This window comes from Dermochelys coriacea, chromosome 5, assembly GCF_009764565.3.
Source record: "Dermochelys coriacea isolate rDerCor1 chromosome 5, rDerCor1.pri.v4, whole genome shotgun sequence".
Classification (NCBI taxonomy): Eukaryota; Metazoa; Chordata; order Testudines; family Dermochelyidae; genus Dermochelys; species Dermochelys coriacea.
In genome coordinates, this window is record NC_050072.1 from 112,232,677 (window position 1) to 112,256,979 (window position 24,303).

The 24,303-nt window shown below is 43.2% G+C and overlaps 1 protein-coding gene across 2 annotated transcripts in view; it reads left to right on the forward strand.

Moving 5' to 3' along the window:
* The first annotated feature begins 7,336 nt into the window (after nt 1-7,336).
* The window catches only part of SH3GL2 (SH3 domain containing GRB2 like 2, endophilin A1), a 161,353-nt gene continuing 144,386 nt past the window's right edge, over nt 7,337-24,303 (forward strand). For both annotated transcript variants that reach the window (XM_038403723.2, XM_038403721.2), the window contains exon 1: nt 7,337-7,652. Coding sequence is in view for 1 of the 2 variants with exons in the window: in XM_038403721.2 (XP_038259649.1) it covers nt 7,608-7,652 (45 nt within the window). In the remaining variant the exon portion in view is untranslated. The remainder of the gene's footprint in view (nt 7,653-24,303) is intronic.

The window sequence follows — 24,303 nt, forward strand, 5'->3', positions numbered from 1 at the left end:
CAGAAGAGAAGAGTGAGGGGGGATTTGATAGCAGCCTTCAACTACCTGAAGTGAGGTTCCAAAGAGGATGGATCTAGACTGTTCTCAGTGGTGGCAGATGACAGAACAAGGAGCAATGATTTCAAGTTGCATTTGAGGGGCCAGGGTCAAGGTTTTTATACTAGGAAAAACTATTTCACTAGGAGGGTGCTGAAGCACTGGAATGGGTTACTTAGGGAGGTGATGGAATTTCTATCCTTAGAGGTTTTTAAGGCCCTGCTTGACAAAGCCCTGGCTGGGATGATTTCTTTGGGGGTTAGTCCTGCTTTGAGCAAAGGGGTGGACTAGATGACCTCCTGAGGTCTCTTCCAACCCTAATCTTCTATGATTCTATGAACAGTTCTTCCAATCCCGGGTCTCCCCAAATCCACCCTGCACAAGTTCTTAATTATCAGACACTCTGACTGTTCGCCTCTGGTTCATCACCCGCAAAGTCATGAAACCAGCCCCCCAGTTACCAGCTCACTTTAGCATATGCGCTCCTCACAATTTGTACACCAGAGACCTGTTTGGCATAAAAATAAACAAAAAGTTATTTACTAGAAAAATCACATATCTAAAGATAAAATAGTAGGGAGGAAAGCAGACATATACAAGCGACACAGAAAATAACCGTAAAGACACAATCTCAGGCTTTATACTTTCATATTAGATAAAATCCTTTTTCTAATTAGAGTTACCTATTGCCTTAAAAGTTTCCCAGCATAGCCCCTAGCTATAGAAGGGATCCAGCCCTCCCAGAAGGCCAGGAAGAGAGGGGGTAATAGTATATAATAATGATTTAACAATGTTTGAACTTCTGATTGACTACAATTCTGAATCAATCATTGACGGCTGACATTGTACTGTTATCTCTGAGGAGGGCTTACTGAAATGAAATGTAGGTAACATACAGTATTTGTTTTACTACTCTTGTATAGTCCGGAACAAAACCTCTTATGATCAATGGGAAATTCCAGTAACTTCCTCTCAGGGCAAAAGTTTCTTCTCCATCAATCATCACCTCTTAAAAGAATATGAAAGGAGTGGAGTTTCAGATTCTAATATTTTAGCTTGTTTGGTTATCTGTATACATATTCATTTAAAAATAAATTAAATATGATTTCTTTTAATCATATGGTAAAAAAAAAGCAATGGCAGAATATGGTAACCAGTTAATCATAGAGGTAAAATGTGTTAAGTTATCCAATTCATTTCCCCAACAGGTCAGCATGGCTTGCAAGGATATGTTCTCTAGTGGTTTATCCAGTGCAGTTTTAAAGTTCAGAAGCAATGTTTCTTTCCATTTAACTGAGAAAGATTTAGTTTAAAAAATGGAAAGCAATTTCTATTCAAAGCTCTGATCTGAAGAGAGCTCAAATTGTTCCTCCCACCCTTTTTTTTTGTTTGTTTTTTGTAAGCAGCTCCTTTTACCTTTCATCCTCCTCCAGAGACTGACTCTGAAACCTTCTGATCAAATATCTTGATGATGAGACAGGAAAAAAAATAGGGAAAGTGTTTGGAGGATGATGGGTCTCAGCTTACCCAAAACTGAGAGTTACCTTGTTAACACCGGCCTCCAGTGAGAGGGAATCTTTCTTGTGGTACCTGGGTGTTAGCTCCTCAACACTACCGCCCCTTCAGCCACAAGCTCCCTCCTCAGGGCTTATACCAGCCCTTCCTTCACCTTGAAGGTTATGAATTGGTGCACCCTAAATCCCTTTGAATTATACTCCTCTGATATCCAGCCCCTGAGACTGACTACTCACAGAATTTCCAGATCCTTTGCATCTAAAGGTGCAGTGTAAACCCCAATTTACCAGTTGTACCATAAACTACTACTCCTGTAAGCCATACAGGACTTGTGAGCCTTTTATTAAAACAAAAATAGGTTTATTTAAGAAAGAATAAAGATTTTACTGGAGATGAGAGAGTGATGGAAACAAATGGTTACAATACAAAACAAAACCATAAATATTAACTGGGGTCTACACTTATCAATAGTTACCTTTCCTATCTAATAAAGTAGATTTTGCCCTCCTCCCCACAAAAAGGTTTAGTCTATTGCAGAGCTGACTGGGTTCTCAGTAAACTTCATCCAAACCATTCATGAAAGTACCCCTTCTGCAAAGAGTTTTCCTCGGTGAATGGATCAAGAGTGTGTTTTGTTTCTATTCACAGCCAGGGTGACTCTCTATCTTAATGTTCCTTTTTCACTTCTAAGTGGTTTTGATTGATTGGTGGTTCCTCTGATGGTTTTTCCATTGATAGTTTTGGAAGGGAGCAAAGCTGGTCAACTGAGCCTTAGATTACCTCACCAGCTGATTAGGGAGGAGTGATAACTCCCTCTTGCTTGGATGGGCCATCTCTGAGGTCCATTACCTCTTGGGGTTTGTCTACACAGCTGATGTTCAAGCACTGCAGCGGCAGTGCTTTAATGTGGCTATGTAGTCGCGGCTCCAGCGCTGGCAGAGAGCTCTCCCAGTGCTGTAATAAAACCACCTACGTGAGGGGAAGAGTTCCCAGGCTGGGAGTGTGATTCCCAGCTCTGTCTACACTGCCGCTTTATGGCGCTGAAACTTACATTGCTAAGGGGGTGTTCTTTCACATCTCTGAGTGAAGAAAGTTTCAGCGCTGTAAGTAGCAGTTTAAACAAGGCTTTGGTAATTAACTTCTACTCCAAGGCCTTGTCTACACTGGCAAGTTTCTGCACAGTAAAGCAGCTTTCTGTGCTGTAACTCCCGAAGTGTACACACTGCCAAGCCACTTAGTGCGCAGAAACTGCGCAGTAGCAGAGCTGTAAAAAAATCACCCCGACAAGAGGTGTACAGCTTTCTGCGCAGGGGGTACAGCACTGCGGTGCCTGTGTGGACACCCTGGTTGATTACAGTGCTGCGATTGGCCTCTGGGAGGTGTCCCACAATGCCTGTTCTTGCCCCTCTGGTCATCAGTTTGACCTCTACTGTCCTGCCTTCAGGCGACCGACCATCATCCTCACCCTGTAAATTCCTTGGGAATTTTGAAAGTCCCCTTCCTGTTTGCTCGGTGATGCATGCAGTGGTCTCAGTGCATCTTCCAGGTGGCCATGCCTGCTCTGTGCCCCAGGCAATTCCCCCCTTGGAGCAATGCTGAGCTGCTGGACCTCATCAGCATTTGGGGAGAGGAGGCTGTCCAGGTCCAGCTGCGCTCCAGCCATAGGATTTATGATACCTATGGACAGATTTCACAATGCATGATAGAAAGGGGCCATGATTGGGACACACTGCAGTGCAGGGTTGCAGAAAGCAGGCTTGTGTCTGTATGATGCGCGTACCACCATATGCCTAGTCTGAGCGGTGGAACAGGGTGTTGATTGACTCCCTCACTTCATGAGAATCTGCCTTAGAGATCTCCAGGAAACTCTCATGGAGATACTGGGAATCCACTGCCACAGGTTCTTTGGCAGAGCTGCTTTGTTTCTTGCCCCATTAAGGGTAACTTTCCCATGCCACTCTGCTATCGCTGGGGAGGGGACCATTGCTGCACACAGGTGAGCTGCATAAGGGCCAGGGTGGAAGCTGCAGACTTGGAGAAGACCCTCCCTTGATTCCCTGCTCAGTGAGATATCTTCTATAATGAACACAGCATGTGGAAAATGTGAGGACAGGAATGATTATAAGGCCACCCCTACAGTACTGGCTCTCCCCAAGAGCCACGTGCCCAGTGTACAGTACTGTCCTGGAACACTGATTTCCCCTGCCTATGCAGTTACCCGGAATTTGGGGGATCTTGTGGCTCAGGTGGGCTTGCCTGGGATCAGCCAGTTTGTGACGGGTATGTGAATAGTGGCTGTGTTTTAAATCACTGAATCAGAGGTCTGTGTGGCAAACAGTACTGATTCTGAAAAATGTTGCATTTTAGCTTCACGGAGATGACCTTGGGAGCCCAGCCTCCCTCTTTATCACCGGTTGAACGGCTGTGCAGAATTAGAAAGCAGCCACGAAGAACTAAGGAGGACTTTCTGCATGATGTTATGATGCACTCCATGGCCAAAACCCAAGAACTGAAGGAGTGACGAGACAGCGAGAAGAGGGAGAATGTGGCACACTAGAATGAAACCACAGAGCAGCTCTTAAATGTTATAGAGCACCAAGTGGACCTGCTCCAAGTTCTACTAGCACTGCAAACCGAGCAGCTCCGCACCCACCCTCCCCTGCAGTTGCTGTTGCAAAACTCTTTCCCATGCGCACCCCCCAAGACACTGCCAACACACTCTTATCAACCTCCTTGCTCCAGTCTGTACTCACTGCATTCCACTCCTGCCCCATCACAGTCTCGCCCTGTGGATTCCCAGTACCCACCGCATTCAACACCCGTCCCTCTGCAGTTTAGCCCTGCTGAAGTACAGTACCTGCTGCACTGTACTCCAGAGGAGAAGGTTGCATGTGATACTTGGACATACACAAATCTTTAACCGTCCTGGGACCTCTCCTCTTCCTGGGACCTTCCCTTCCCCCATTCCCCACAGTGCTGATGTGGTTTTTTTTGTTTGTCTTTCTCCTCCAGTTGTTGTTTTTTAATAAAAATAATTGTTTTGGTTTGAAAGCAATCTCTATTCCATTAATACAAATCAACAGACAATTTTCTTAAACCTTCATAGTGCATTGTCTGCACCAATCACAATCACGTCCTAGCATTACAAGCACTGCATTCCCAAGCATAGCAACAAATATTAGTGGTTTTCAGCTTCAAATTGATTCCTGAAGGCATCCCTGATCCTTATGGCCCCATGGTGTGCCCTTCTAATAGCCCTGGTCTCTGCCTGTTCAAATTCAGCCTTCAGGTGCTAAGCCTTAATGGTCCAGCCCTGAGTGAAGCTTTTACCCTTCCCTTCACAAATATGGAGCATGCAGCTAAAAGCACAGGAATATTGTCATCGGCCAGGTCCAACTTCCCATATAGGCAGCACCAGCAGGCCTTTAAATGGCCAAAAGCACACTCAACGGTCATTCTGAACTTGCTCAGCCTGTTGTTGAACTGCTCCTTGCTGCTGTCAAGATTCCCCATGTATGGCTTTATAAGCCACTGCATTAAGGGATAGGCAGAGTTTCCCAGGATCACAATGGGCATTTTGACTTCCCCTATGGTGATCTTCTCTCTGGGAAGGAAGTCCCTGCTTGCAGCTTTCTGAACAGGCCAGTGTTCCAAAAGATGTGTGCGTCATGCACCTTTCCGGACCAGCATGCGTTAATGTCTGTGAAATGCCCACGGTGATCCACAAGCACCCAGAGAACCATTGAGGAATACCCCTTCCGATTAATGTACTCGGTGGTTAGGTGATCTGGTGCCACAACTGGAATACGCATGCCATCTATCACTCCTCCACAGTTAGGAAAGCCCATTTGTGCAGAGCCAACCACAATGGCATGCATGTTGCCCAGAGTCACGGTGTTTCAGAGCAGGATGCAATTAATGGCCCTTCACACTTCCGTCAGCACAAGTCCAATGGTCAACTTTGTCACTCCGAACTGGTTTGTGACCAATTGGTAGCAGTCTGGAGTAGCCAGCTTCCATAGTGCAGTTGCCAGGTGCTTCTCCAACAGCAGGGCAGCTCTATTCTTGTGTCCTTGTGCGGGGCGGGGTGAGCTCATCACACAGTCCCATGAAATGGCTTTCCCCATCCGAAAGTTCTGCAGCCACTGCTCGTCATCCCAGACGTGCATGATGATGTGATCCCACCACTCTGCTTGTTTCCTGAGCCCAAAAGCAGCTTTCCACTGTGGTTGGCACCTCCGTGAATGCCACAAGCAATCTAGCGTCATAGATAGTACATGTGGTGAGATCAATGTTGCAGTCCTCTTGCCTTTATAGTTTAAGGAATAACTCCACTGCCACTCGTGACGTGTTAATCAGAGCGACCAGCATATTGGTCAACAGTGCAGGATCCATTCCTGCAGAGCGAAGAGGTGCAGTACACAAACCATTGAAAGATGTGGATGGAAACACAGGGATTGCTGGGATGTGAAGCAATGCATCACAGGGCATTGGGACAGGACCCAGGATGCCCCACAACCCCCTCCGCCTTCCCACAACTCTTAGTGGCAGAAAAGGAAGAGATACCTAGAGTGCACTGTTCCGAATACCACTGTAAGTGCCACACACAATTGCTCAGGTAGCTGACAGTGTGAACACACAACAGCGGTTTCCCTTCAGCGCTGTAACTGCTGGCACTGTAACTCTGCCAGTGTAGACATACCCCAAGTCCAGAAAGCCTACTTTCAATATAAATACATTGTTCCTTAAATATTACCCATATGTGATGGGTTGCTCTACTCACTGCTGGACAGTTCTGGGAATTAGCTCAGTCAAGGCCACTGCCACTTCCAGTGATTACACCCCATCAGTTTCTCTTCTGCAGCCTCTCTCTCACTCACAGGAGCTGCAACTATGCTCTTCATGCCTCAGTCCTCGGGCCAGGTCACTAGTGTGGTTTCCCCTTCCAGGGGGAGTGCATCCAGGTTCCTGCTCTCCAGAAGTCTCAGGCAGGCTTCTCTTTCACTGCCTCACAGTGCCACTCCCGGAGTGGCTGCCAGGGTAACCTGCCGTCTACTCCGGGTTCCAGCTCAGGGCCCGCTACGCAGCAGTCAAGGTCCGTTCCCTGAGCCGTTTCCATGTCTCCTAGCCTTCCCCATTCCTCTGGGGATTTGCAACTTTCCTCATTCCCTCCTCTCTTGGAGAACTTGAGTCAGCTCATCTCTGCAGCCCTCCCGAAACAGGCCTCCTTCCTCCCAGAGAGGGCCTACAGCCTTTCCCAACCCTGCAAGCTCTTACACACCTACTTAATTTTATGCACATGAGCAGAAAGTTAAGCCGTCACATAAGCGTTTGAGGGATTGTGTCTTAAAGTGGCCAGATTTTCAGAGGTACTTCCAATTTCACTTGAGTGCAGGCCGAAGACGCTGAGCCCCTAGGAAGATTCGGTCACTGTCATTTGTCATCTTAGGGGTTCGGGGGCCTGAAAAGTGTGGCCTCATTCTAACCACATCGGAATTCTGCCTCCGGCACATGAACAGTTGTAGACAAAGTGCTGCAAGACACTGACCCAACGAGGTCTTGAGCCCTGGCACACAGCCATAGGGGCAGAGCTCAAAGCAGGGCGCTCAGGATTTGGAAATCGATCCCACACACGCATTATAAATAACGATCTCAGTCTGGTTGGTTGGTTGGTTTTTTCCCCTTTTTAATTCCATGCTCTAATTTAAACAATTCTACGGCTGAGAAATCGGGGCTGCTTATGCAATATTGTGAGGAAGGAAAGCGGGGAAGCAGGGAGGCGCTTGCTCGGAGCCCAGGGCTGGAGGGCGGGGGAAGGAAAGGAGGACAGCTTTCTCTTTAAGAGGCTGGATTCCCTCCCTTTGACGTCAGGGTTTCTGCACCGCAGACCGGCCTGCGGTCACCTGTTCGCGGGGTTAAAGAGGGTCTGAGAGCGGCGAGCGAGAGAAATCCCCCTTTCGGCAGCAATCCGCCATCCGGTCCTCCAGTCGCTCCCATCCGCAGCAGCAGCAGCAGCAAATTCCCGGGCCCCGGGCGCTTCCCTGCAGCATCCTACCATGTCCGTGGCCGGGCTGAAGAAGCAGTTCCACAAAGCCACCCAGGTACAGGAGCGGGAGCGGGGTCGGAAGGGGGGGGGGGTGTCTGGTCTCTCCGCGGGGCTCAGGCTCCCCCCAGCGCGGGGAAGGAAGTTGGAGCAAGCGGCGAATGTGTGTGTCTGGCTCTGCGCGGCTGGGGGGCGCCAGCCGGACCCTGGCAGCTGGAGCTCGGCTGGGGAGCCCTGGGGCTGGCTGGCTGGGGTGATGCAATGCTCAGAGGCAATCCCTGGAGGGCGCAGCTCTCCGGGGTGGTCGGACCCAGCGACCACGGCGGACTGGGGTCGGGGAAGTGTGTGTGTGTGGGGGGGGGGGGTTCCTTGGCTGGCTTCGCCTCAGGGAAGTTGTGGGGGATCCTGGCTGGTGCCGCTGCTTTGAAAGCGGGCAGCTGCCGAGGGAAGGAGTCAGACCCCGTCCCCCCGCCTGACTTGTGCGGCCCCCTGCACCCCCAGCTGATCTGCAGGACCCAGCGCGCTGCGGGGCATTGGGGAGTACTGGGGGGGGGGCTGCGGGAGCTGGGCGGTCCCCTCAGGGCCGGTGGATCTGGCTCTGCAGCAGGCACCGCATCCCCGGGGAAGGGGGAGGCGCGCGCACAGCGCTCGCGGGATCCCTCACTCCAGCCCTGCTTTTGCAGCCGCAGCCCCATTATTTGGCAGGTAGAGCCCAGGCTCGGTTGGCAGCCGCCTCTGCTGCCGGGTCCTGGGCTGCAGGCTCCTCTTTCTCGCTGCCGCCGCAGAGCGGCTTCGCAATTGAATTACTCTACTCCAGGAGGACCCGCTCTGCCTCCCTTCTCCCCCGGGATGCGCTTTGGGGCCACAACTGCTCCCTGGGCGGCTTGGGGTATGATTTCATCGGTGAAAACTGCGCCGAGTTGTGTGGCCGTCTGTGAGATTATGGCAAGTCCTCCTCCCCCTGTGACCTTGTACTGGGAGCGCTCTCTGAAATCTCACTGCAGCTGTACAGTGTTCTGAACTGCTATGGTTAGCTTTCTCTCCCCTCCCCAACCCTCCCAAAGGATCATCTGTGTTGGTTTCACTTGTCCTTTAGCTGCATAGCCCTACTCAGACCTCTGGAAGATTTATCTACAGTTAAACTAATTTAAGGACAGGCTTGCTCTTTGAATCCCAAAGTAGGCTTCGCACTAATTTAAGAATTAATTTTGTTGGATTTCAGATGTTACATACACGCTGGTTTAGAAATCTGGCCTTAAAATAGGGACTTCTTACGCTGCACGTCCGAGAAGCCTGGGTTTCATTTGGATTTCTTCTCATTGTTTTTGTAAATCCATATACTGCAATATTCAGATTACAGCCAATATGTTGGCCAGTGGTGTGATGTATGGTAAGGAGAACCAGCTGTGTTACCTGCAAAAATCTAGGGCACCCTGCCTATACGCTTCCAAAGGCACCAGGCTTGACCCAATCAGTTTAGGCACGCCCACCCTTTCCCTTCCAAGGGCTCAGGGTGTAAGGCTCATATATCCTTACCCATGGGGCTCAGGAAGAAACCTGGTCAATTTAAATACCCACCCTTTCCCTTGGGATCAGGGCTCCACAGGTCTGCAGAACCTTTTCCCAGTGAAAGAGCCTTAAACAGCTGTGCTCTAAACATCTATTTATTAGCAACACAGAATACATATACCCAGCAAATCTCTTATGCTCACCACTCCCAATATACAGACAAATTTCACCCGATGGCCAGTCAGGATCCACTCGTCTGGGGTTCCTAGTGATGCTTCTGCACGTCACGGTCATGCAGAGGGGTCAGAGTTCCAGTAGCTTGATGTTAAACTGCAGTCTGGAAATGGTTCCCAAAGAACATTATTTACATTAAACTGGTAAAACTAGCTACGTCCTTCAAATTTACTAAACCTCTCACATTATCCCATACTCCTAAATAACAGAAATTTTAACCAATTACACACTGGCACCTATGTATCCTCCTTCCTGCCCAAGTTTTTACATGTTATCTTTCATGCCTAAACTGTAACTTAGTTGTGATCCTATATGTTTATGCAGATGATTGGCGTAAAAACACAGGTTAGAGCTTATTTTACCATTTATTGAGTCTTTCTGTATCTTCCCCAATTTCCCAGCACCCGAGTGTCTTCACTTTACAACCTTGGTGGTTATAACTCTCGTTCGGGACATTCCTGAGGTCGGGTTGCTTTATCAGCAGCAAAACATTCCTTTCTTTTTTCTTTTCTTTTCAATTTTTGTGGTGAACTCCGAGTTTCACCCATGGCTGGTTTAATATGGGGGTGGGGGATTGATCAGGTCTCAGGCCTACAGCTCCTGTAGGTGCTCTACATTATTTCAGAGAGAGCAGGATGGAAGTTTCACCAGATTTCAAATTTATTTTAAAAAAATAACTTAAAATAGTATTTAAAATGCAATCTGTGGTCATATTCTGATCTCAGTTACACTGGTGGAAATCCAGTATAGCTTCATTGAAGTCAGTGGCGTTACTCTGCTTTTACACTGCTGTGACTGACATTAAAATTTGACTGTCTTCAATTCACATATAACATGAGTAAAAATATCAGATGTTACATAGTAATCCTTATTGTGAAGTGTCTTCAGGGAACAGCACAAGGCCATTGTAAATAGACTCCAAGAGTAGGCTTGCAAAATTCAATATGGTATAACACCTTTTGGGAACCTGTGCCTTCTCCTTTTCTCCTCTCTTTTAGATTTCTAGGAAAAGTGTGCCTGTTTTTGTGTGCCTGTTGATCTAATGCAACAATTCCTTAACTCCACCCAGTAGAGGACTCACCCAAATTCTGGTTCTAATTGTGATTTCCTCCAACGTATACATAAATAAAAGGCATTATGATTATGAATGTAATGGTGTATATTGGTGTATACCTTTGACAACTGTGCACAGAGCAAAACATTGCATCTTGTCATTCATATCATGCTGAAGCTGCATCATTTGTTAAATATCCTTCACATCAACCTGTCATGGTCATGACAGATGCACAGCAGTTACAATTAAGTCCCTGGGACAACCAACCATTATTTTCCCTCTGTTTCCTCCAAAATGAACATCACTGCAGTGAAATCTAGTACCCAACGTAAAAATTCCAGTGCTGTACTAGCCAAATCTAAGGAGAGAGTGTGTTGAAGCCTACTTTATAATGGTAAAATTTACTCGGGCTCCTTTTCATAGTACAATAAAGAGAATCCTTTCATGAACAGTAGGAGTTAAATAAGAAGCATTCCTGGATGGAGCATGCTACATGGGTGCACATATACTGTGCTATCCTTAAGATGACTTTCTCATACTACTTCGCTGATTCTGAGCAATACTGCCATTTATAAGTCGGAAGAGTTTGAATTAGCTGGAACCAAAATAGCAGTCCAATTCCAAATTTAGCAACCTGTCCGCAGACAACCTAGGGATTCTGGAGGCCAACCTTGATTTATACAATTAATTCATACTCGTGCCATGAAATGCTGGCATGAATGAAAATTACTAATGAGTAAGAATCACAGGATCGGGCTCTTTTTATTTACTTATGCTGTTGATTGAAAAATCAAGGGCCCATCCCTGCCAACGCTACTCACATAAGAGTCCCATTCATTAGGGTTTGCAGGATATGGGCCTATATTTGCAATATGAATGAAGTCTATCAGCTAAGAACAACACCTTTTTAGTGGTTTTCACAGTTTGTAGGGAATTTACCTGGCAGGTATTACTTCCTATGATAGCTTAATGGCAGATTCTTCATCACTGGGCATTTGTAAATCAAGACTGGCTGTTTTTCTAAGATTTGCTCTAGTTCAAACTGGAATTATTTTGGGGGATTTTTATAGCCTTTGCTATACAAGAGCTCAGACTAAATGATCACAATGGTCCCTTCTGACCTTGGAATCTATGAATACCTACTCACAAGTGACCTGTTTCGTTGCAGTGTACTCCCAAACCACGCAGGGAATGTTTTAAAACTTTGGAATATTTTATTTTTTGCTGTGTCCTAGAGTACTCTTTTTACACCTGTACTTTCTACTGCTTTTTCTTGAATAGTTTGTTTTCTCTTGAAAACACAAGATTGGTTTCTAAACATGTCAGGATATTGCATGGACCAAATTATTTTATTGCCTAGATTTTAGCTAGGTCCTATTGTGGAAAATAGTGTGGAATACATACAGGTGTCTGAATGTTATATCCTCCACCACAGCAAATATGCAAATTTTGCTTAAGAAATGAAATGTTTGAGATTTACCAGCAAGATTATATTTCATTTGTTAATAGACCCCAATTCTTGAAAACCTTTTTGTATACCAGTAAGTTGTAAAGCAATTTTCTAGGCTTATTGTGTCCTTCAGTCCAGAGAAACATTCTACAGCATTTAATTCTTTTTGTACACTTCCACCTCTGAAGCTATTATACTCGTTCATAACATTGTTCCCCTGTGTGTGTATGTGTGCGTGTGTGTCACTCTCTATTTCTCAAACACACACATACACAATTTCTGACTATAAGCACACTAATATTTCCCCATTACAAAATATAAAGCTTTTTGGCACTACTAAAAATCATGTTAACTTCATTTTCTTCCATACAAAGATGTTTATTGTACCCACCATAATTTTCAAAATCACATGAATTAAATTTCTCTGTTTATCCAATTTCAACATCTTGTTTTTCATTCCTACTTTACTTTGTAAAATGGAAAACAAACAAAACCATCTATAAAGTTTTACACACTGTGTATAAGGTATTTATTGGAATACATTTTGCAGAGTTCCCTATATACTGAAGCCCTTGCATCAAGAGCAGCAGTAGTTACTCAATGAAAAGTGGGGGCAAATGTAGCACTTGGTAGCGAGGAGCAGTGCAATTTTTTTTCCATTCTGTGGAACAGTTTCTCTTCTCGCAACAGTTTTACTGCAGTGTAACTCTGTAGACTTCAGAGGAGTTACTCAAGATTTATACCTGGATAAATGAGGGTCTTCTTTTGTATGGCTTGTGTAGGTAGCAACAATTACAAATTTATAGCTAGATTTGATAGCCAGCACATTGCCATAGCAGTGAGCTGATGAATGTCCTTTAGATCCCTGGCAAAAGAGTGAAGAGGACACTCGGATATAATGTGCCTCATCGTTTGTGCCTGCTGACCACAGTCTCATACAGGTGTTTGCCTCTTTTTCCATTTAAAGAGGGTTTGTACACATCTCCCTTGAGATGTCCTGATGCAATTCAATCTGCATCAGTCTTTCCGACATAAATCAAAACCTGGTGGTTGCAAGATGACGACCTTCATGTGACACTCCTGTTAAGTGTTGGTGTTTTTCATGGTTTGTGCACATTCACTAATGTATCAATGTTGTTAACTGGCCACTGAACATCGCGTTACCGACCTTCTAGTGAAAATAGCAATGATATAAATGAGGGCGAGTCAGGCCCTCTGAGTGAGATTAATACAGAATTACAAAATATCTAGGCTGCTCAGTATGGAATTCATTACTATTGTGCCCACACAGCACCCGAGCAAAGGTAACACCACTAAATGTTAACTGAAGCTACCATGTATCTGCTGTGAATACAATCTGCAGTTATACAGACTACTTCAGATATTTTCCCAGGAATATATAATGGGCAAATAAATGTCATTGCATCAGTATACACTAAAGGGTCTGTTCTCCCCTAGATGCACAAGCCTAGCTTCATTAACGTTATTGGGAATTATGTTCGTATCAAGGAGAGAATAGACTTGCGTTGATTTAAGAAATACTAGAGTAAATTGGGTTTTTGGCTGGCATTGATTTAGATGTAGACTTGCTAGCATGTAAAAAATTGAGTTGCTTCAAAGGAATCGCAGCTTTATATTTTCATGGCAGCATGTATTGCATAGTATGGAATAAATCTGGTGTCTCAAACACACTATCAAGACTGACTTTTTAGAAAAGTAATAATTCCATAGTGGAAAAAAATTAACAAAACACAGGCAGCCGAGTGCATCATTCCATCCCACCTGGGCACTAGTGATGAGATTGAAGGGAGTCAATGAAAATGAGTGACATTTAAATGGACAGGGTGAAGGGAGTCACGTTATCTGATAAGGCCTGGGTTTTGGCCTATTTTAAACTTGGCAATGTCCCTTTAAGAGAGAAATGTGTTTGTTTGTTTGTTTTTAATGTAGAGATTGAAGCAGACTTGGGTATATATTCTTGTGTTAACTTTTTTTTTTTTATTACTGAAAAAACGTTTGAAGAAAAATACTTGAACTTTGTGTCATACATGTTGCCACTTTGCCTATAGCTCTCTTGTTATGTTAAGTTATAGTAACTTGTTATGAAGCGGACCTTTTGGATGGCAAGTGCAATGTTTCTCTTTAACAAAAGAGCCTGTTAAAATGCTTAGTAACAGTCTAAACTAAATAACGCTGGGTGTATAACAAAAATCAGTTGGCATATAAATTAGGCTCTGATCCTTCAATTGCATCTACTCAAGAGGCACATAGTCCCTGTTGACTTCAAAGGGATTCTGCATGGGTTCAGTGATCTGTCTGCACAGATCCAGTTGCAAGATTGGATCCTTAAGAGTGGTGGGTGGAAAGACTGAAATAATGACTGTTAGGTTCTGCATGTAGTGAGTGTTCTGGAAAAGAGTCTGCTCCATGGCACTGATCCAGCAAAACACTGAATCTTAAGCACATGAGCAGTTCCACTGCACTGTGATTAAAGTTAAGCTCGTACTTCAAGGCTTTGCTAGATCATGGTCCATCTGATCAAATAAAAAAAGAGATGCCAAGGTCAGAGCGTAATATTGTTTGTTCTGATGGGGAAAGGAAATCCAAGGACTGAAGCTGTACCCTTCACGTATTCAAAGTATTCTGCACACATGATTAATTCTCAAAACACCAGTGTGGTAAGTAAGGACTTGACTATATTGTTAGTCCTCTTTTACAGATCAGGGATCTGAGTCAGAGTTAGATACCAACATTTCCTAACGTGGGTGCCTAAATCCATATTCAGGGTCCTCAATAAAAGTGATTGTATGAGATTCTAGCAACCAAATATCCCATTGACTCCAAGGGTAGCCGCGAGTGCTTAGCACTGTGAAAAATCAAGCTGCTTTTATTTAGGAGCCTAATTTTGGGCAACCAGGTTTAAAAATGTTGGCTCCATGACTTGTCTGAGGCCATCCTGGGACTCGATAGCAAAGCCAGGACTAGAACTTGGTTCTCTTGATTCTTTTCCTCTGCTAACCTCTCTGTAACCCACACTGACTCCTGAGTATTACATAATATGAGATATAAAGGGGAAAGGGCCTGATCCAACTCCCAGTGAAATCAACGGGAGCTGCATCTTGCTCAAAACAAGCATGTATCTTGTCCTCTTTCCTTGTGTACCCCTCCACCCCAAAAAATGACGAGAGTTTTTATATTTCCACAACCTGTGTGAGCTATATTGGAAGCTACATAATGTAGTATTCTTCCCAATATGGCTGTTACTTTGTTTTGCTTATAACAAATCATGCCATCTTGAATAAAAACTTCTTGATACCTGACGTGCTAAAATTCTGGTCTTGGTCTGTTAAAGCATTTGCAATGTGATGCTTCACATCATACTGCAGTGGGATTGATGTTCTACTAGCCTCCTAAGGCAAGTGCCAGAAGCACTGTCTCTTAGGACATCTAAAATTAGACTGGACAGAGCTCTAATAAATATACAAAATTGGAAACTATCTCACATTGACTGCAGATGGATTAGGTGACCTAATAGGTCTTTTCCTTCTGTGATTTGTTGTATGGGATAAAGTGGAAAAATTTGAGCTACACTTACTGGGGCCAAGTATTTTGTAATAGGAAGATACTGAGTAAAAGCTGGAATACCTGTAAAGGAACTGACAGGCCATATCAAAGGGCCACATGCTGAAAGCCTTCATCAGTTCTGATTTAGTTCTTATTCAGGAACATCCTGTTGACAGAAGTGGGAATGTGCCTTGTTAAGGAAGTCAAGATTCAGCCCCAAATTCTTTGGGTAGAAAATAATTGAACAGCTTTGTTAATGTGCATTAGCTTAAAAAATGGGGCTTACATTTTCAAAAATGACAAGTAATTTTGGGTACCTCGGTTTTGGGGTACCCAACATGAGACATACTAAAAGGAACTGATTTTCAGAACATGCTAAACAGCTGCCCTGTGAATATCAGGCCCCTTTACTGGCATCTCAAATTGGGTATCCCAAATTATTATGAAAATATATATTGTCCCCCTTAAATATATCCATGGGTGAGGGGGAAAGGTCTATTAAATATATTGACTATATATTATAAGTGACAGCTTACATAGAATACCTAAAATTTCTAACTGACTGGATATTTTTCAAATAATATTGAACATGATTAAATCGTTGCATAACTGGCAAGATAAATATGCCTGCACACTAGGTAAACTGATGTAAACAGGGTTTTCCCCACAGCACTGCATACATAGTTAAGCTTGTGCTCTCACCACTGTTCTCAGTATTTTATATAAATGTATTCCTAATGAGAACCGGAAACTTTTGCTTTATTTATAAAAGCTGGGAATCTTTTTTTAAATCATTGAAATGTGTTCTAGAAAAACTGAACTTTTTAATTCCAGTTACCCCATATGAATCCATATTTTTCATATAATAAAACTCCATCATTATCACTCTAATTTGATATGTTGTCATAGAATGAAGCTCAGTCCACACACAAACTGTGCTGCAAACTTCCAAAGGGTATTAGTCTAGATCTGCTTCTGCTGAAACATGATTGTTCCTTAATTGGGACAGAAGCATAGTGACATCAGGCACATACCTAGCTGTAAGGCATTGTAATGGGATGCTAGTGGATAAGATGCACCTACGGGATGGTGATGAACAGCCACAGTCAAGCATAGTAGATAAACAGGAACATGGTAAATCACTGAAGGTAGAGAAGATACGATGAAATATGCTTAGTCTACAGAAATTACAAGGAGGTTTTTTTCCTGCTTAATATTTAAATAAAAAGATAAGCAAATGAAAACAAGGTTTTTAAAAAGGTAGATAATGCCAGACCAACCTCATTTCTTTCTATGAGAAAACTGATTTTCTAGATAAAGAAAATGTAGTAGATTTAATCTACCTGGCTTTCAGTAAAGCATTTGATGCAGTTCCCTACAGAACATTATTAGTTAAATTAGAGGAGATGAGGATTTATTTGAGAATCAAAAGTTGGGTAAAGAAATGGCTAAAGGGGAGACTACAACGGGTCTGAAAGATGAACTGTCAGGCTGGAGGGAGGTTACTAGTGGAGTTCCTCAAGGATGTGTCTTTGGACCAATCTCATTCAACAGTTTCATTACTCACCTTGGCACAAAAAGTGCAAGTGTACTCCTAAAATTTGTGGATGATGCGAAGTTGGGAGGTATTGCCAATACAGAGGAGGCCTAGAATATCATAACAAGTAGGGCTGTCAAGCGATTAAAAAAAATTAATTGCACTGTTAAACAACAATAGAATACCATTTAATTAAATATTTTTGGATGTTCACTACATTTTCAAATATATTAATTTCAATTACAACACAATACAAAGTGTACAGTGCTCACTTTATATTTTTCATTACAAATATTTGACTTTTTAAAAATAAACAAATGTATATTTCAATTCACCTCATACAAGTACAGTAGTGCAATCTTTTTATCATGAAAGGTGAACTTACAAATGTAGAATTATGTACAAAAATGCATTCAAAAACAAAACAATGTAAAACTTTAGAGCCTACAAGTCCACTCAGTCCTACTTCTTGTTCAGCCAATCACTCAGACAAACAAGGTTGGTTACAATTTGCAGGAGATAATACTGCCCACTTCTTGTTTACAATGTCACCTGAAAGTGAGAATGCGCATTCACAAGGCACTGTTGTAGCTGGTGTTGCAAGTTGTGCTAAAGATGCCAGTTGTGCTAAAGATTCATGTGTCCCTTCATGCTTCAACCACCATTCCAGAGGACATGCGTTCATGCTGATGATGGGTTCTACTTGATGATGCTCCAAAGCAGTGCATACTGACGCAAGTTCATTTTCATCATCTGAGTCGGATGCCATCAGCAGAAGGTTGATTTTCTTTTTTGGTGGTTTGGGTTCTGTAATTTCTGCATCAGAGTGCTGCTCTTTTAAGATTTCCGAAAGCATGCTCCACACCTCATCCCCTCAGATTTTGGATGGCACTTACAGATTCTTAAACCTTGGGTCAAGTGCTGTAGCTATTTTTAGAAATCTCACATTGATATTTTCTTTACATTTTTTTGTCAAATCTGCTGTGAAAGTGTTCTTAAAACATGTGCTGGGTTGTCATTCAAAACTGCTATAACATGAAATCTCTGCAGAATGCAGGTAAAACAGAGCAGGAGACATACAATTCTCCCCACCAGGAGTACAGCCACAAATTTAATTGACACGTTATTTTTTAACAAGCATCATCCGCATGGAAGCATGTTCTCTAGAATAGTGGCCAAAGCATGGAAGGGCACATGAATGTTTAGCGTGACTGGCATGTAAATACCTTGCAACACTGGCTACAACAGTGCCATGTGAACGCCTGTTCTCACTTGCAGGTGACATTGTAAATAAGAAGCAGGCAGTAGTATCTCCTGTCAATGTAAACAAACTTGTTTGTCTAATCAATTGGCTGAACGAGAAGTAAGACTGACTGGACTAGTAGGCTCTAAAGTTTTACACTGTTTTGTTTTTGAGTGCAGTTATATAACTAAAAAAATCTGCATTTGTAAGTTACACTTTCATACTAAAGAGATTGCACTTCAGTATTTGTATGAGGTGAATTAAAAAACTATTTATCATTTGAGTGCAAATATTTGTAAAAAAAAATATAAAGTGAGCATTGTGCACTTTTTATTCTGTTATAATTGAAATCCCTTGATTTCATGTAGAAAATCCCTTGAAAATGTAGAAAAACATCCAAAATATTTGATAAATTTCAATTGGTATTCTATTGTTATAAGTGTGATTAATCGTGATTTATTTTTTAAATCGTGATTAACTCAAAAAAATTAATCTCATGAGTTCACTGCGATTAATTGATAGCCCTAATAACAAGATGATTTGGATGACCTTGAAAACTGGACTAATAAAAATGGGATGAAATTTAATAGTGCGAAGTGCAAGGTCATGCACTTATGGACTAATAACAAGAATTTCTGCTATAAACTGGATGTAATTTGGCTGTATTGGTTGATCACAGGATAGTTAAGAACAGACAGTGTCATGAAACCGTGAAAAAGGCTAATGCAATCCAAAAATGCATCAGGCAAGGTATTTCCAGTAGAGATAGGAATGTGTTACCATCACACAAGGTGAGATCGCATCTGGATCAGAGGAATGGAGAATGGAAACTTATGAGAGGAAACTAGAAGAGCTTGACATGTTTATCGTAACAAAATGAAGGCAGAGGGGAGATACGATTGCTCTCTATAAATACATCAGAAGGATGAACACCAAGGAAAAAGAAGACTTATTTAAGTTAAGGGCCAATGTTGGCACAAGAACAAATGGATAATAACCCGCTATCAATACATTTAGGATTGAACTTAGGGAAAAATTTCTAACCATCAGAGGAGTGAAGTTCTGGAACAGCCTTCCACAGGGAGCAGCAGGGGCAAAAAACCTAACTTTTCTGAAAACTGAGTTTGATAAATTTATGGAGGGGATGGTATGATGAGATTCCCTACAATGTCATATGGCCCATCTGTGACTGCTACAAGCAAATATCCCCAACAGCCAGGGATGGGACAGTAGATAGGGATTCAATGTTCAAAACAGACTCTGACACAGGCTATTATTTTACATCTCATCTGTCATCAGGTCCTTCCAGAGTACTGCATAACAAGATGAAATAAAGCACTGACTGCTGCTGGTCAGTAGTGCACAAGTGTGTCTTTGAGAGATTTAACTCACCTCCCATCTCTGAGACTTGTATGTTAATAGTATTCATAAAAAGTGCTGAAGCACCATTAACGAATCCAGAGAAGTTACCCTGTGGAAGGTACTGTAGCTTGTCAGGGCTCCCAAATGGAAATATGACAGAGGTGCTGGAGTGGTCTTTCTCCTTTACTATGGGGAAGAAGGCAAAAGGATCTTGAAGATCAATAACAACAACCCAACAGCCTACTGATGGAGGTCCCAAGCATGGAAAGGCCCCCAGGGAAGGAGGCAGTTGCAGTGAAAAACAGCTTGACAGGACATAGGGGTCCAGTAGACTCCTGAAATAGCTGCAGTTGACTAGAAAGGGAATGGGACCAGAATGACTAGGAAGAACAATGATCCATCACATCCCTAGCTAGCCTCTCCTAGTGCAGCTCCTGTGGAACCCTCAACAGGAATAAAAGCTGTCTTCCCCTACTGAATTCTTCTAGAGCAAAAGGCCTTTAATTTACACCTCACTGTGCTATCTTCTGTGACTATGGCTCAGCATTTTCTCTTTACCTTGCACCGCCTATTGGAGAATGGTGGTGCTGGGCCCATCTTAAACGTGCAGAGACCAGCATAGGAAGAAACTGCCCTAGTACAAAATATTTTCATCATTCTCTTTGCCACAAGCAAAATTACTTAACCTCACGTTGCTTACCTAATCCTGTACTTGGAACAGAAATAGTTGCTTTTTTTAAAAAAAACCTGGTGTTGTGGCAGATGTCTCAAAGCTATCCAACATGCCACAAAACTGAAAGCATTTCAATATATTTTCTCTGCAAAACGAATTACTCTAAACCAAAGGATGAAATTCTCATTGACTATATTTTCCCATCTGTTTCCATCAGGTTATATACTTAAGAGAACTCACCCTTATTCAAGCAGCAACAGGAGTTTATGTAATTTCTTCCCGAGATGAGTCATATCAGAAGGTCTTTGCTGATGATGAAGATTTGGTGATGCACCTACCAGTTACCTGCACTATTTTCAGCAAACGCTCTAGGTTTCAGCTAGGATGGTGGTTTGATACTCCCATGATGAGGGACATATAAGTAGTTAGATGGCCAATGGTGGTCGTTTTTACAAGTCGCTGGTCTAACCAGGTTGACAAGCTCCTTGTACTCTGTCCTCTGAAACTAAGGATATCACTACAGTATTACCACTATGCACTAATTGGTTCACATCAAAGGATTTCTATCTCTAGTGGATACCAGCATTCACACAGAGCTAAGATCAACATGCTATGGCTTATTAGAGTAAAGCTATGAAAGTTGGGGCCAGAGGGGCTGTATATTCATGTGTATGATTACTATTCCTTAAAACAAAAGGGAATGGTTTTAGCACTCAAAAAAAAATGTGGTATGGCAACCATTCAGGCAACTGAATCCTGCAGAAGCTGGGAATGGACAAGAGGATGGATCACTCGATAATTTCGCTGTTCTGCTCATTCCCTCTCAAGCATCTGGCAATGGCCACTGTTTGGAAGACAGGATACTAGGCTAAATGGAAGACTGGTCTGATGCAGCATGGCTGTTCTTGTGCTCTTCACTGAGGCCTAAGCTGTGCCTTCAAAGCACAGCACGGCTTTTGGTGTAGTGCAGAACTGGCCCACCCAGAAAGAGCCACCTAGAGCTCTGTGAGACATGGGCAATGCACCTGCTGCTACATGCTTTTATAAGGTACAGCATAGTCTCCCCAACGTGTGCTGATCCCACTTGGCTGGCCAGTGCAGAGGGATATAAAGGCCATGTCCCTGCCTCTTCCTCATGCCTGTGAGGGTGTAGTTTGTCTCTGTGCTGTTTGAAAGGCGCTGCTGCTGAACCCCCCCATGCTCCTGGTCTGCATTTGTGCCTGGCTTTATATGGGTGTCACAGTTGGCAGGGAGGTTAGGGTTTCGCTGTCTTCCCCAACTTCCTCCTCCAATGCACCCATATGAGGGTCAGGCATTATTTGACCCTGGAAAAGGTACAGCTGCGGATGTAGCCTTTCTGTCACTGGCTTGTCTAGATAACTTCTTTCTGTCCTGGAGCAACCACTCATAAGCGTGAAAGGCCTGTCAGCTGATACTGCTAACAATGCTGCCAATGTGTAATAATTAGTTGATGGGTTTGCGATGTGAATTTCTACCCACTAGGAAATGGACAGAGGCTACCAGTTGGTTTCGCTGGCCACTGAACAGCCATCATTTGATGGAGGTAATTTCCATTGGGTTTTTATTTTCTCTTTCACAATTTTCTTGAATTTGTAAGCACTCTGAAATTAAGCTATTATGCCGAGTGCTTTATGAGCAGATGTTTTAAAATAGAGTGAATTGTTTCCTTTATTCCCTTTTCTTCTCTGATGTCAGAAAAGCAATTTACACTAGACCATGTTAAAATGTCTTCATCCTCTTCTGCCCCTTCTTTATTTTAATCTTTAATAGGATTGTTTGTTTATATTCTAGTTGTTACCAGCTTTAAATGCAAAAATGGTTTAGCTTAGCACTTTGCTATTCCAGTAATAATTTGCCTTACTTTTGTACGGTATTGAGGCTACTATGTGTATGTTATAGGAACCAGGACACACCCCAGCTAATCACTATATTAAAAAAGGCTCAGGGGCCAGACATGACTTGCTTGCTCCTACTCCTGAAAAAATATATTTTAACACATGAAAGCAAACACATACCAACAGAGGTAAAATAAAATATTCCTCCAAGGACTTTTCCCTGAAAATAATTTTTCTCCCCAGGAATTGTCCCTCACATGCTCTTTTATGGCCTTTACTGAGCAGGACCTGAACTTCTTGATTAGCTGATACATCCAGACTTAAGACAATGTTACAAAAGTATTGCTTTTCTAGCCCTTGTAATATAGTTCATATCTTTCTGAATGTTGGCTAATGCGACAGAATATCCACCCTGCATAAGACCTGAGCAGGTTAATGTAGGCCAGAAGGGGTACAATTAACCTTACATGCTGCACCTGGAGGGAAGCCAGATGTGATAAAGAATAATGCTGCTGAAGCCCAGCAGGGGAAGGTGTAGGGTTAGGATTATAGAGCAGAAAGAGGCTGTAAGAGGGAGGAGGTCTGTAGTTGTATCCTAGAGGGAAAGGGAGTTGCTAGGATTTTTTCTCCTGCTTGACCACCTCCTAGTCCCTAAGTTCTTTCCCTGGACTAGATAGTCTTACAAGAGGCCTAGAGAAGGGAAGTAGCCATGGGGAGCAGAAGAATCACCACTGATTAGAATCGGGCAAGGACCTAGAGAGTGGGTATAGGAAGGAGCTCAGGGGAAACAGAAGCAGGGTCTGAGGCTGAACAGATGTAGTCTTAGTGTTCTTGGGCTAGGACCTAGAGTAGCAGGTGGGCTTAGGTCCTCCTATCAAGTACTGGGAAAGTGGCATTGAACCTAAATTTGGAATAGAAGACTGATTGAGACAATGTCCAGAGAGCTCATCTGGTGGGATTGTTACCTCTGAAGTGGTGGGGATTACATAGTGATCTGGCTCATGGGCTGAGTCATGAAGAAGCAGCAGCACCCTGAGCTACCTGGAGAGAGAAGGGCTACTGCATGGGCAACCAACAGAAGGAGGTGCTAGATTGGGTGAGAGCTAATTCCCAGACTCACCCGTAAGGAGGTGCATCTATGGTGAGTAGAACCCCTTTACAGCCAAAATTCTCTTGCTTCCTAAACCAATCTGGAGGCCCCAAACACCAATAAGCAATTCATGAAATATAGGTGTCAAAAATAGCTTTGATTCTTCAGGTCAGCAACTTACGGCTTGTCTAGATGGAAAAGTTACACCATCATAACCTAAGGTCTGATGTTAAACCACTACAGTTATACTGTTATAGTCTTATTATCTCCAGGTTGACACTTATTCTGGTGTAAGAGGCTTTTTTTTTTTTCTTTTCTTTTTTTAAATATGTTGCTTGGGAAGCCACTCTTAAGATGAAAAAAGAGAATCCACATATAACTGGTAAAACTTTCCCATGTTGACAACGCTTTAGTGGTGACCTCTGGTTTGTTTTCTTAAAGCCCTTTCCCAAGCTGACTGTGCGTTCCTTTAGCTATGCTGTAGCTGTCATGCAAATGGCGTTTTAAGGCCTGGTCTTGTGCCTATTGAAGTGAATGGGAGTTTACTACCTCTAGTGTTCTTGACTTTCTAAAAATTAGTATGCGTTTCCAAAATGGTTAGTGTTGTTCTGTGGCTCCAGAGAGGATTTACTCTGCTTTCTATGAAAGTACTGAGAACCATATGACTACATGCAAGTCAAATCCATTGCTGCCACAAGTGAGTGTGACACTATTGCAGGCATTGGGCTTGCACCCACTTTTGCTAGCAGAGGATCTGGTTTAATCATTGTAACTAGACAAGGTAGTAGGGAGGATGGTGTCACATTCTAGGGTGCAATCCAGATCAGTGAGGAATTCCATCATTGCTTGCCCTGTAATTTTGGGTGCCTCAAAATACTTTGCTGATGGAGCTTTCTTGATGGGATGCTTCCAGCCAGCAGATGAACAACTAATGAGCCTCTCTGTGTTAAGCCTCTACCTGTCTTGGTTACACCTGGCAAGGTAACACTAACGTGCTCCAGTCCCACACTTCCTCAAACTGCATGCTCGTCAATGTCCATCCCTCTCCTGGAGCACTGAGTCCTCTTTTTTTTTTTTTTTTTTTTTTTTTTTTTCCCCAAGATACTATATCCAGTAGCTTGCTACATTAATTAGTTA